The sequence below is a fragment of the Anser cygnoides genome, chromosome 2 (genome assembly GCF_040182565.1).
Source record: "Anser cygnoides isolate HZ-2024a breed goose chromosome 2, Taihu_goose_T2T_genome, whole genome shotgun sequence".
In the NCBI taxonomy this organism is placed as follows: Eukaryota; Metazoa; Chordata; class Aves; order Anseriformes; family Anatidae; genus Anser; species Anser cygnoides.
Window position 1 is genome coordinate 47,667,123 of NC_089874.1, and position 12,802 is coordinate 47,679,924.

General features: G+C 35.1%; 1 protein-coding gene across 10 annotated transcripts in view; it reads right to left on the reverse strand.

Annotated features, from left to right (window-relative positions):
• ULK4 (unc-51 like kinase 4) overlaps window positions 1–12,802 on the reverse strand; it is a 246,606-nt gene that overhangs the window by 157,454 nt on the left and 76,350 nt on the right. For all 10 annotated transcript variants that reach the window (XR_010829259.1, XM_066992021.1, XM_066992022.1 and 7 more), the window contains exons 24-27: window positions 8,137–8,258; window positions 7,778–7,834; window positions 3,836–3,887; window positions 3,651–3,745 (exon numbers count right to left, since the gene is read on the reverse strand). Coding sequence is in view for 9 of the 10 variants with exons in the window: in XM_066992021.1 (XP_066848122.1) it covers window positions 3,651–3,745; window positions 3,836–3,887; window positions 7,778–7,834; window positions 8,137–8,258 (326 nt within the window). In the remaining variant the exon portion in view is untranslated. The remainder of the gene's footprint in view (window positions 1–3,650; window positions 3,746–3,835; window positions 3,888–7,777; window positions 7,835–8,136; window positions 8,259–12,802) is intronic.

Below are 12,802 nucleotides of genomic sequence, written 5' to 3' on the forward strand. Positions count from 1 at the left end.
TGTCATACTGCTTTTCCCTTGACTTCCCATCAAGCAACTCATCAGGTTCAAGGTTCTTTTATTTAGGCCAGATTTTTAAAAATAGGTTCTGAAACCTTTAGGAGGAGAATCATAGCTGACAACTTTTGTCTCAACCACAGAACTTTCATGCTTCATGTAGAAGATCATCTGTGCAGTGTGGAGAGCATTTTTAGGAGCTAGTTAGAGTACAAAAAGGATTCCCACAGGAACTGACTGACTGCCATCATGAACCTCATCACTGCTCAAAGCACTCTGAATTACTATAGGTCCTTTTTCTGGGCAAATAAGTACACTTAACAGAGAAAGAGAAGAAAACTACTAATTACACTTGTGGTACAGAATTCTTAATTAAATTTGAACCTTTACCAAAATTTACATATATATATTTATAACACTTATTATCTGAATTTATTAAATAGTTTTCTGTTTCAGGTATATGGAGGAAACAAACACATGGATTTGTGTTGGTTTACAAAACCATGGCTTATATTCCATTCCAGTCTATAGAGATTCTTTTTGAGGGCTTTCATCATAATATTTGAGTACAGTTTGGTCAAAACATGCTGAGTTGCACTTACTGTTAGTCTCTGCTTTATATCTTGTAAAAATGCACACAACTGCATACAAAATGAAATGACTGCTCATTACTGGCACTCCTTTAAATTAGTTTCCCTTGACTTTACCATACTTAGCAATATAAAATATAGTCAGTCACCACAGAAATTAATCTCCTCAATAATTTTCTTCAGGTCAATGGCAATCAGAAATTTGATCATGAAAATCAATTTGTTCAACCTTCTTTGTTCAAGGTACACATACAAAGGGAAAACAACCAAACTAAAACCCAGAAAAAGCACGTTTTTTTTCTTCTCAAAGTGAAAAAAACACAAATGTTACTCTTAAACTCCTCTTAACTTACAGAACTTCCATTGCAGCTAAATTAAACCAGACCTAAAGAAAAGACACTTACTGGTTCTGCTTGCTTAATATAACCTCATTTTTTATTAAATTCATTTAACTTAGTTAAAAATATGAATTTCATTTCTGATTAGAAATTTTAAAGAAATATCACAGTTATAGTGTAAAAAACACATCCTTTTAAGAATGTTTTGGCTTTTTTTTTCTCTCCCCTTCATAAAATGCTGCTTATAACCAACTTTGTCTAAATGAGCAATCCAGGCGTCAGAGATCAACCTAAAATACACATTTCTCTATTTTCTTAAATATTGATTGATTAAATATTGATCTGGAACCTTGAACATGTCTACCTTCAACTTTTAAAAAAAGCACCAAGTTCCACTGGGTGCTAGCATTTATATTCATAGATTCCAGTCATGCACAGTGAGCAGCAATTAGAAGATATCCCTTGAGTAACAGCATTTCTAAAAATATTCTGTATGCATCATAGAAGATGAAGTACCACTTTCCTCTGAAGTAATGTAAGCTGTACATTCAAGTATAATTAGCACACTAGACTGCGTAAATAGTATTAAACTAATTACTGCTTGCACCACTAGTGGCAGATGTGGTTAGAGATTATTAATTACAGTGGACAATTTCTTGAATTTAACATACTGAATTGAAGGCACTTTCTCCACTTTACTTTCTGTCTGAATGGCTATTTGTTGAGTGTCAGGAGGGCTTAAACTAGGGAGAACTGTTCTGTCTGAAAATGAGTGAACAAAGTAATGAATTTTGTTTTCTCAAACTAATAAAAAAAAGTTGTTCATTGACAAGGATAGAGTTATTCTTAAATTAATAAATTTTGATACAGACTTATTCTAAATCAGAGAACCTATTCTACTAAAGCAATGCGTGTCACAAATTTACAGTCATTGGAAAGGCAGGAAGTTTTATCTATATCCACATCTTATTTGATGTGTTCATATGGGCTTTAAACAAACATCTAAAACTTTCAACATGTGTGATGAAGTAAATTGTTCCCCACAGATCTAGGTACTTAAGTAAAACTCACTTATTGCTAGCCAATGGTTACTTACAAGAGAGTGGGACAGTCATTCCCTAGATTCAATATAATGTTGTACTGAATGTGGGGATGGGAGCAGAGGAGGAAGGGTTGTAAAAGGGAGCTATCCCCTTCATGCTATTTTTCCAGAGCAAAACAAAACAAAACCAAACCATTAAAGTTTAAACAGCAGCTAGGTGAATCCTATATAATGTGCAGACAGAAGATATTGCAATTTTAGTAAATGTTGACGGACCTCCATTAAAAATGGTACATATTTCTGTCAAAATAAGACACACTGATAACCCGCAGAAGTAAAACAATTATTTTTAAAAACTGAGGTGGTTCTAGAATGATGTCATAATACAGCAATATACAGACTGACAGACAAGTAGGAAGATAGGTACTCATTCCTCACCTACATTTAGCTTTATTTTATATAACACATTTTGCCATGTTAAAGTTAGGTTAAACTGTTCAGTTCTGTACTATTTGCCCTCTTGACTATTAATTGGTTAGATTTTTTGTGGATAAGGACCATTTGTTTGAATACAACTCTTCATAGGTTGTGAGAATTGATGAAAAATAGTAAAATGTCATTTAAATTCCATTTTTTGTTGTTTTATTTTTGATTTTACTGTTCTCACTTACTTAGGCTTTATTTGCTAAATATTAAATTAACATGCACACCAAGTAGAATTCAACCTCTAAAAACATTTCATTTCTACGATCAGTCATTCTTTTCTAGCATAATCCCTAGGATCACTCATTCTTACCTAGCATAACTTGATAAAATATAGCTGTTTTAGGTGCTTGACTTACACGCTATAATGAGTGTGCCCTTAACTTAATTCAGTACATAAACACAAATTTCAATGGGAATTAAATGGTCATCCCATTAAGTATAGTGGGTTATACTTTCTGTGGGAATTCCGGCACAAAAATGCATTGGGACAACTTACAATGATTTGTCAATCACTAATTCAAGCCTTCTGACCTACTGTTTTGCTGACAATTATTTCATAATATAACTTCTGGTTTCAGCCAGCTTAGCTCAAATAAAAATTAACCAAAAACTTTGAAGAAAACAAATTTTTAGTGATATGTGAGGTGTACAATATGTGGGATAGTAATCATAATACAATTTTAGGTAAGCAAACAACTATACTTAGAGAAAAACATCCGCACAAACAAAAATATCATAACTGTTATAAACTGTTACTCTTGTTGATGATTTCACTGGGAATAGTATTGATGGAATGGTGTCTTCAACCCCTCAAAATTGTTTTTTCGAAGATATATTGAAAGCATAATGACAAAGCGGGAAAAAAAATCGCTAATATGTAGCAACATACTTGCTTATAGAATCAAGTGTTACATTTATATGAAAATCATTTTAAGAACTGCTATTGCCAAACCTTAAGCAAATATCTTTCTCGTTCTCTTTGTAATTTTTGAACTAAATGTAGTAAACCAAGTCCAAATGCTTTACTTTTTCCTTGAAAATTAAATCTCTTTATAAACAATAAAATATTCCTGTCAGATAGAACCACAATACATTTTAACCCATAATTCAAACAGCTTCTAAATCTTCAAAACATTCAATTTATCAATAGGTTTCAGCCAACTACCCTGCAATTAATTAATTTGTTGCCAGACTTACTGTCGTGCGATGGATTGTCAACAAGACAGGATGCTGTGTTACTGCTTCAAATGTTGATAAAGTAGTCTTAATCAATTCTTCTGATGCAGCTGGTCCTATTGGTAAAAATCATTATATTTCCTTCAAAGATGCAATAGTTTTAATGCCTACATATAAAAGTGCAGCAATATCGTAGGTTATCTTACCTATTGCTCCATCCAAGTTGGTTTCTCCCGAGTCTATCGATCGGATAAACTTCTACAGAAGAAGAAGCATTTATTTGAAACACTTTAGAAACAAAAATGAAGAAGCATAATCACCGATTAATTACGATATGAAATTCTTTAAAGGACTGTGTAAATACAAAATGTTAATGTACCTGCAGTTAGGAATTCTCATAATAATTTAGATATGAAAGACAAAGCATCCATGATCTGGCTATTAAAAAATAATTTTGCAAGTTTTTAATGCTGCTGGACACTTAAACGTAGGGTACAGTAAGGACCATTACTTTGACTAATATCAGGAATGATAGCATTTCCAGCTAAAGAGGCAGTAATTAAATGTCTTACTTTATTGTTAACTGAAAACTGTACTTTCTGAAAAGCCTTTGAACTAGCTCGTATATGGCTATGTTAAAATAACTCACTAAAAAGACCAAAGACTCTTCCGGAAAATGCAATTTTCTGTTATTTGTACCATCTTTTGATCTCCATGCCTTCTACGCAACACTATGGATACACTTACGCACAGGAGTGCATACAAAAAGGCATAGCCTTCTACTAAATCACTCAAATAACTCATCATTTGGAGGAACAGGAACAATGAAGTATTAACAATCTGGGATAAGTAAATATTGTACATGTACACCCACTATTCTTTTGCCTTTTAATCTTGATTTCACTCTTTTGCTTCCACTTTTATGCATAGTAGTTTATTTCACAGGGTATGCAAAAGACATTTTAATGGCACTTGCTAGAGAAGGAAAACTTCTCAGCCAAATTTATGGTATGTTTTTATTTGCTGATTTAACATACAGAGAACATATCATGGATAACATCTGATTTTCAATGTGCACACATCCTTATATATTTATATGATGTAAAGCATTAAGAAAACGATTGCTTTGAAACACTTGTTTCATATTGTTTTATCAATTACAGCTTTGTTATTACATATTAAATTGGCAGAAGTGCCTACATGGGTTACTTTTCCACAGTATGTGAGAAACAGCTAAAGGATTCTTCTCTAATTAGAAATTCAGGTAGAAGTTAATTGTATATTTCATAATCTAAAAGTATCTCAGAGGCAGTCATAAAAAGCAGTTGTTTCTATTAAAAAAACAGGTGTTTTACCTTCCTGATCATTTGAAGAAAATTACAGTTATAATCTAATTAATTTGTTTTGGAAGAGAGCAAATTATTTTGTTTGCTCGTTTAAGACAGTTTCACACGTAATCATAGCGTCAAGACTAATCTAGAAAAATCCATATAGTTCATGCATAAATTGTTCTGGCCACTATTGCTTATTTCCTTAATTTTCTGTTGGAAACACAAGAAGGAGATGTATTTATACACTGTTGTTTTTTGAGCAATGGAGAGTGTGTGTGTTCCACTGCAGGTGAGTGTGCACCCATTGCATTCCACTGGGAGCCTACTATTAGCTGTGCCTGTGGGGCACGGCCTGTCTTTTCTGTGTCTTTCTATTTAAAGCTGAAAACATGAAAGGACTGTCCCAACTCCCTCTCAATTTCTTTTCACAGGAGCACTGAGAATTACAGTGATGACAGAAATAACTTCAAAGCAGCAAGAAAAAAATATATTTCTCAATGAACAACAGTTACAGGAAAATAACTACTTCTTTCTTTCCTGATACCAAGCACACATCTTTCCACTCCTAATCATTTTTCATTGTAAAGAGTAAGATTTCAGAATAAATCAGAAAACAAAACAACAATGACAACCAAAAATCTGAAGGACTGGCTTGCTCAAGTCTTAGAGGCCTCAATTATAGCACAAAACTTGAAAAAGTACAAGCCGATGATCAAATGTCCCTTTACAGATGCCACTGGGAATGTTGCTAAACAAAAAAATTCCAGAGTAGACTGTTCCCTGGTAGAACGGATAGTTACTCTTCCAGAAGTAATTACATTAGTCATATCATAACACAGTTACATAAAATAGACTCTATTTTGATATTCATTTTTCAGATATACTACTTCCCTGCACTTTTTATGCATAAATTGAAATAGCATATTTAAGTTCCTGAACTGCCTTGTTCGATGGACATAGAAGGACAAGAGACAGGAAATATTCAGTCAAGTAATCTTCCCCTCTTTGATCTGAGAGAAAAGGTGTGGTAATATAACCAGCCTGATTTCCTCAGTCAGTAGTTCAAGTTATTTGGAGAAAAGTCAAAAGAGAACCTATGTTGTACCTGGCCTCCTGTACCTATACTGTTGACTAAAGAATTTCACCTTCTAGATGGTTGATCCAAAACCATTAATAAATCCACTGGCTACTTACAAGTGCTCCAAAGAGATAAAATATTTTGTAATCCAACGTCCTTTTCTCTTTATTGTAATGTGAATTTTTCTACAGATATTTTGAGGACACTTTCTTCTCAATCACTGACTAGGAGACCTAAATTACACCCACATTTTCTTGGAATCAAAAGTCAAAGGAGAAAGAGAAGTGAATCTGAACAGTAAAATTTAATCTAGCTGTCTGTGGTGAAGCATTTCTTCTGCATGCGATTGTGGAAATCAATACATAGCTGTCATTTATGAACACGCGGACTTGAAAGTATTTGCTTAACTCTGCTACACAACTTTAGAAATGAGCTTTTTCCTCATTCAGCAGAAACAACAGCTTCAATATATGGAAATTATATTACAACGGTAATACTTCATTTTAACTATACTATCTTATGGGACAGTTAAAAGTTCATTTACAGTCATCAATATCATAAATTATTTACAGATGTTACGAGACAAATATCTCTAGCTTATAATACTCAGTGTTTAATCAACTAAATACAATGTAGAAGTACTGGCAACTTTAATTTATATTTAATTTCTAGTCAGGGCTTCAGCAAAAATTCTATAAAGAATACTGGGTACAACTCAGAGGTAAATCTAACACAGAGGTAAAATAAAGTACAAGTAATTTGCAATATATCATATATATGCAGAGTATACTTGAATACAAGATTTTCCCTTCAACTCAATAGATTGCTGTAGAATATATATAGTTTTGAATAGAACAAAATGAGTAGAACAGAACAGTTCAGTTGGAAGGGACCTGCAAAAATCAAGTCCAACTGCCTCACCACTTCATAAGCAAGCATATTGTTAAAGCACATTACTGAGGACATTGTCCAAATGCCTGTTGAACACTGACAGGCATGGGGCATCAACCACCTCACGAGGAGCCCTGTTCCAGTGTTTGACCACCCTCATGGTAAAGACATTTTTTGCAATGTCCAGTCTGAACCTCCCCTGGTGCAGCTTTGTGCTGTTCCCTCATGTTCTGTCATCAGTGACCAGGGAGCAGGGACCAGCACCTCCCTCTGCACTTCCCATCCTCAAGGAGTTGTAGAGAACCATGAGGTCACCTCTTGGTCTCCTCCAGATGAGACAACCCAGGTGTCCTCAGCCTCTCCTCATAGGACATGCCTTCCAATCCTTTTACCAACTTTGTTCCCCTCCTCTGCGTGCAATATTCAAGGTGAGGCTACACTAACGCTAAATATAGCGGGAGAATCACTTCTTTTGACCAAGTGGCTATGCTGTGTTTAATGCACCCGAAAATACAGTTTGCCCTCTTGGTTGCCAGGGCACACTGCAGGCTCATGTTGAGCCTGCTGTTGACCAGCACCCCCAGATACCTTTCTGGAGAACTGTTCTCCAGCCTGTACCTGTGTCCTGCATTACTCCATCCCAGGTACAGAACCTGGCATTTATCTTTGTTGAATTTCACGCCACTGATGATAACCCAAAATCAAAACTAAAAAAAAATATATTCAGAATAAAGACCTCTCTCTAATTTATTATTGGAGTGTAATTTCATTGCATTAAAATAATTCCCAAAATTTTATGCATATGTATTTTTTGCAAACAAGATTTTAACTTAGATGGTTATACTCACAAGTAAGGTTCCATAGTTGAAAAGAAACTCCTCTGTGACTATCTTGGGACGAAATACCTATTTGAATTTAGCAAAAGTTTTAAAAGTTACAGTAACTGCGTATCTTATGACCAGAAAAAGTAAAACATTTTTTCACAGCCATGTTGAAAAAGAAGGCAAAATATGTATTTATCATTAGAGCTGTCCTACAATATGCAAAAATAAGGTTTACATCTTTAATGCTGCTACTTAGCTCAGATAACCATCAACCTAATTATACATTATGAAAAGATCTATTTGATCTTTTAAGCAGCGGAAGTTAGATTTTGGGAAACTGCAGGAGTTTGTACTTTGTTTAAAAATTTTTGAAAAAAATGTACCTGGGATGTCACAAGATGAAGCACTACAGGCATCATGGGAAGGCACATCTTCAGCTGTTTGGCCTGAAGCGTTGATGGGTGTTTGCGTCCAGAGACATTAGTTAAGGCATTGAGAATGTCACCTACAGAAAACAACATTTCAGACAGATCTAACATAACTAGTTTGCTAAATAGCACAAAATGACATATAAAGCATCTCTGTTCCAGTATCCTCACTGCAATCCCATCATCTCCCTCCTGATGAAAGTAGTGGTCATGTGAGTGAATGATCATAAAAATAAAGGCTGATCCAACACTTTTATTACCTATTTAGTTTTCAGACAGGTCATTTTCCTGCTCCAGCTACAGAGATATAGAATCATAGAATCACAGAATGGTTTGAGTTGGAAGGGACCTTAAAGATCAACCAGTTCCAACCCCCCTGCCATGGACAGGGACACCTCCCACCAGACCAGGCTGCCCAAAGCCCCATCCAGCCTGGCCTTGAACACCTCCAGGGAGGGGGCATCCACAGCTTCTCATAAGGCAGCCTATTCCAGTGCCTTACCACCTGCAGAGTAAAGAATAAATCTTCCCTCTTTTAGTTAAAACTATTACTCCTTGTCCTATCACTAGAGCTCAAGAGCTTCACCATAATTTGGTGACATAATACTCAAGGAGTGTATTTCTCCTGTAGCAATAGTACCACCAGAAGAAAGAAACAAGCAATGTTCCCCACTTCCTCAAAAGCCTTCCATCAGCTGAGCACACATACACACAACTTTAACAATGACATAAGTTATCTAAAGAACGCTCTCATGATCTCATAGAAAGAGGTAGCAGCAGGTCAATGAGAGAACTTAGTCCATAACAAACCTCAGACACAACAATCAGGGAACAAAATTCTAATTTCAGTAGTGAGAATTGTAATTCAAACTTCAGAAGAGAGATATAAAAACCAAGGAACATTATGCCGAATTTGTGTTACGTTATTGTCTCAGAAATCCGTGACCACTTCTGCATGGAATAAAGAACAGAAGAAGCAAGAGAAAAGTCATATGTAAAGAAAGAAAATCTAGTCCTTTTAGCCTGAAATATTATAAGCCAAATCCTGTCTTTAAAAAACACGTACTATATGTTTTCCCTAATGAGAGAGCTACACAAAACTGTAAAAGGGAAATCACATAGCTATTAAACAAATAAAGGACATGATTCAGTATTTTATACAGTTTTCATGCCAGAACAGGCCCTTCCTTTAAAAATAAGTCACAGAGTTTACTCATGTTGAAAAATAGCAATGCTTTTCCTCTGCTCCCATGGAGTTCAGTTTTCAACATAAGCAGAATGACACAGCCAGGCACTAAAATAGGTTGTAAAAATACTTATCCTTAAAGATTTGAATCATTCTATAATATACTGCTCATGAAAATGTTGCCTAAAACTCTCCAAATACATAAAACAAAATATTGTCTTTTCAAAGAATTTTTGTTTAGAATTATTAACAAAACTGTAACTCAACAAGATCTCTCTGTGATTAACAAATAATCAATTGAACCCTTGACTCTCTTTCTCTATATTTGTCTTACATAATCACCACTTCCGTCAATTTGTTGATAAATAGATGCAGTTGTTTCAATTCTTAGTGTGATCTAAGCAAATTGTAATTATCTTGTAAAGAGAGGTTAAATATTAAACATACCTGAATAAAATTACTTTCTTACCTACAGCAACCGAAAACTTTAAAATTTATCCACAACATTATCATTTTATTTCATTTATTTAAATGTACCTTTAATGGCAATTTCTACAACTTGTTAATCTATCTGGTTTATAGCTACATCTGGTGGAAGAAGATGGGATCAGTAAGGAGCTTAAATAAATGCATATTAAAAACCAGCTAGGACTAATTCTAAATCAACAGTTAAACTGTTTTTAACTGTTCCACCTGACAATTCTTGTCATTTTTCCTACAAGCTCATAACTTTAACCTCCTCAAGCAGAACATAATCCTTCATCATACTCACAGCAATAAAAAGAAAAGGCCTTCTGACTGATACAGACAGAAAACTTAATCTCAATAAAAACAATCAAAACACAAATCTAGCTTGAAAAGGAAAACAAAGTGTAAAAATAAATAAATAAATAAAGCAGAACCCATATCAAAGAAACATTATTTTTTTATAATGATCACAGAATCACAGAATCGTCTAGGTTGGAAGAGACCTCCAAGATCATCTAGTCCAACCTCAGCCCTAACACTAACAAGTCCTCCACTAAACCATATCACTAAGGGCTACATCTAAACGTCTTTTAAAGACCTCCAGGGACGGTGACTCGACCACCTCCCTGGGCAGTCCATTCCAATGCCTAACAACCCTTTCAGTAAAGAAGTTCTTCCTAACATCCAACCTAAACCTCCCCTGGCACAACTTTAGCCCATTCCCCCTGGTCCTGTCACCAGGCACGTGGGAGAACAGACCAACCCCCACCTCTCTACAGCCTCCTTTAAGGTACCTGTAGAGAGCGATGAGGTCTCCCCTGAGCCTCCTCTTCTCCAGGCTAAACAACCCCAGCTCCCTCAGCCGCTCCTCATAAGACTTGTTCTTCAGACCCCTCACCAGCTTCGTTGCCCTTCTCTGGATTCTCTCAAGCACCTCCATGTCCTTCTTGTAGCGAGGGGCCCAAAACTAACTATTGTTACTAATAGTAACAATATTTTTGATTTATAGCACTTTCAAGTTCTGAGAAAATATCAGGGCCTACTGCATTAACTGTATACAGGGCCTACTGCATTAATTGTATATGTATATTGTATACTGTATATAATTGTATATATAATATTGTATATTATATTAATAATATATATTAATTGTATATATGTATTGTATACATATAGTATATGTATATAGATAGTAGAAGGTGAATTTCTGCCTCAAAACATTTATAGTTTGAGACTTCCAAATCCTACAATATACCCAATATATGAACCTGATTAGTCAGAAAAGTTAGGAAAAAAAGGAGGGGGGGGCGGAATCAGCTGTTTGCGACAAGGCAAAAAACTGCATTCTCATTGGAAGTAAAGTTTCTTTTAAAATAGCCGCATGACCATTCGATCTATGGACTTTTGCAGTGCTATTATTTCATTTTCAATATTCTAGCAATAATGTAAAAGATGGAACATAAACCAGCTATCATCTCATTGAAAAATAAAGTTTTGATTTTTTATTATTATTATTTAATGACAAGCCATACACAATCATGGCTTGATTTACTCCATTTCTTTCTGGAAAACTCTCAGCATTTCCTTCCTTGTGTTCCTATTTAGTTTTCTTACTCCGTTCTGTGGGAGATCTCACCCACCAGCTTTAATAAGCATTTTAATGCCAATTATTCAGACTGGCCACACCAATCTCATATTTTCTCCTTCATTCCTTTCTGTCTTCCTCCTTTCCCCTTTCTTTCTCTTCATCCTTTTCCCCACCCCTTTTCCATTCCTTCTTTACTTCCTCCCATTCCCTCCACTCAATTCCTTCTTTCTCATCTCCACTTCGTTTCTTCTTTTTCTTCTTCCTCCTTCTCTTCACTTTCTTTCCTCCCTCCTTCACTCTTTCCTTCCTTCCTTCCAAATTAATTCTTTTAAATAGAAAACTCATCTTTCCTCATACATCATACAGCACAGCTTTCTCCAGGAAAGACAGTCTCACCACTCCTACTCATCTGGGGTCATTTTTGTGACATTTCTTTTATTCAATATCAACCTGATGTTCATCTCTTGCCAACAGATCCTCAGTACTTTTTCAAGATTGTATTACTTCTGTCTAAACACTCAGAATATTCATCTTGTTTCATCACCTTCTCTTCACTGATCCTCCAGATTCTCAAGTTAAGTTCTTTCTACTCCAGCTTCTTCTCTAGTTGCCCAATGAGTCAAAATTATGCCCTGCAATTTGCAGGTTTTGTCATATTTGCACACATACTTTTCACTGTTCTATATGCTCCAACTATGACAAGTTAGAGCATATTCAACGTTGACAGGACTTCATCTGCTACACCCAAGCAAATTTGTTTGAACATGTATGACCAATACAAAGTAGCTTTTTATTGTTTCAGAGACTCAAATACTAGTGAAATTTGAGCAGATATGCATAAAATTGGCCAAATGCATATCCTTGGCACAACAGCTCCTTTGCTGGAATGTCATGTTTTTATTCCTAAGTATGAGGGACGGGGCAAGGTAGCACTGATGCTCTCTCAGAGAAAATCTTTCCGTCTTTTCTTCTGTATGAAGAGATCAATTTCTGATTATCTATAAATATTCAAGTATCTAAGCTGAAATTTTCCAGAAAAATTGCCTCAATCAAGCACTCAGCATACATATTTAAGCATAAATGATTAACACATACTCATGGATATGATGTGTTATATCTCTCCTTCCTCTGTGCTTTATAAGGTAAGTTTGTTTTTAGGATTTCCAATCTTTGGAATATCTTTAGAACATTGACAAAACTTCTTGTACAATTGGGCCTCTTCCCCAACTGAGTTGAATATGGCATTCAAGATTACAATACAAAATATCTGATCATGACATGACTAAGAAACTTTGTGAAGCTGATAACATTCAAACTTTATGTGATCAGAAAACACAATCTTTCCACTTGCATATTTAAGGAGATATTTAAGTGCTTCT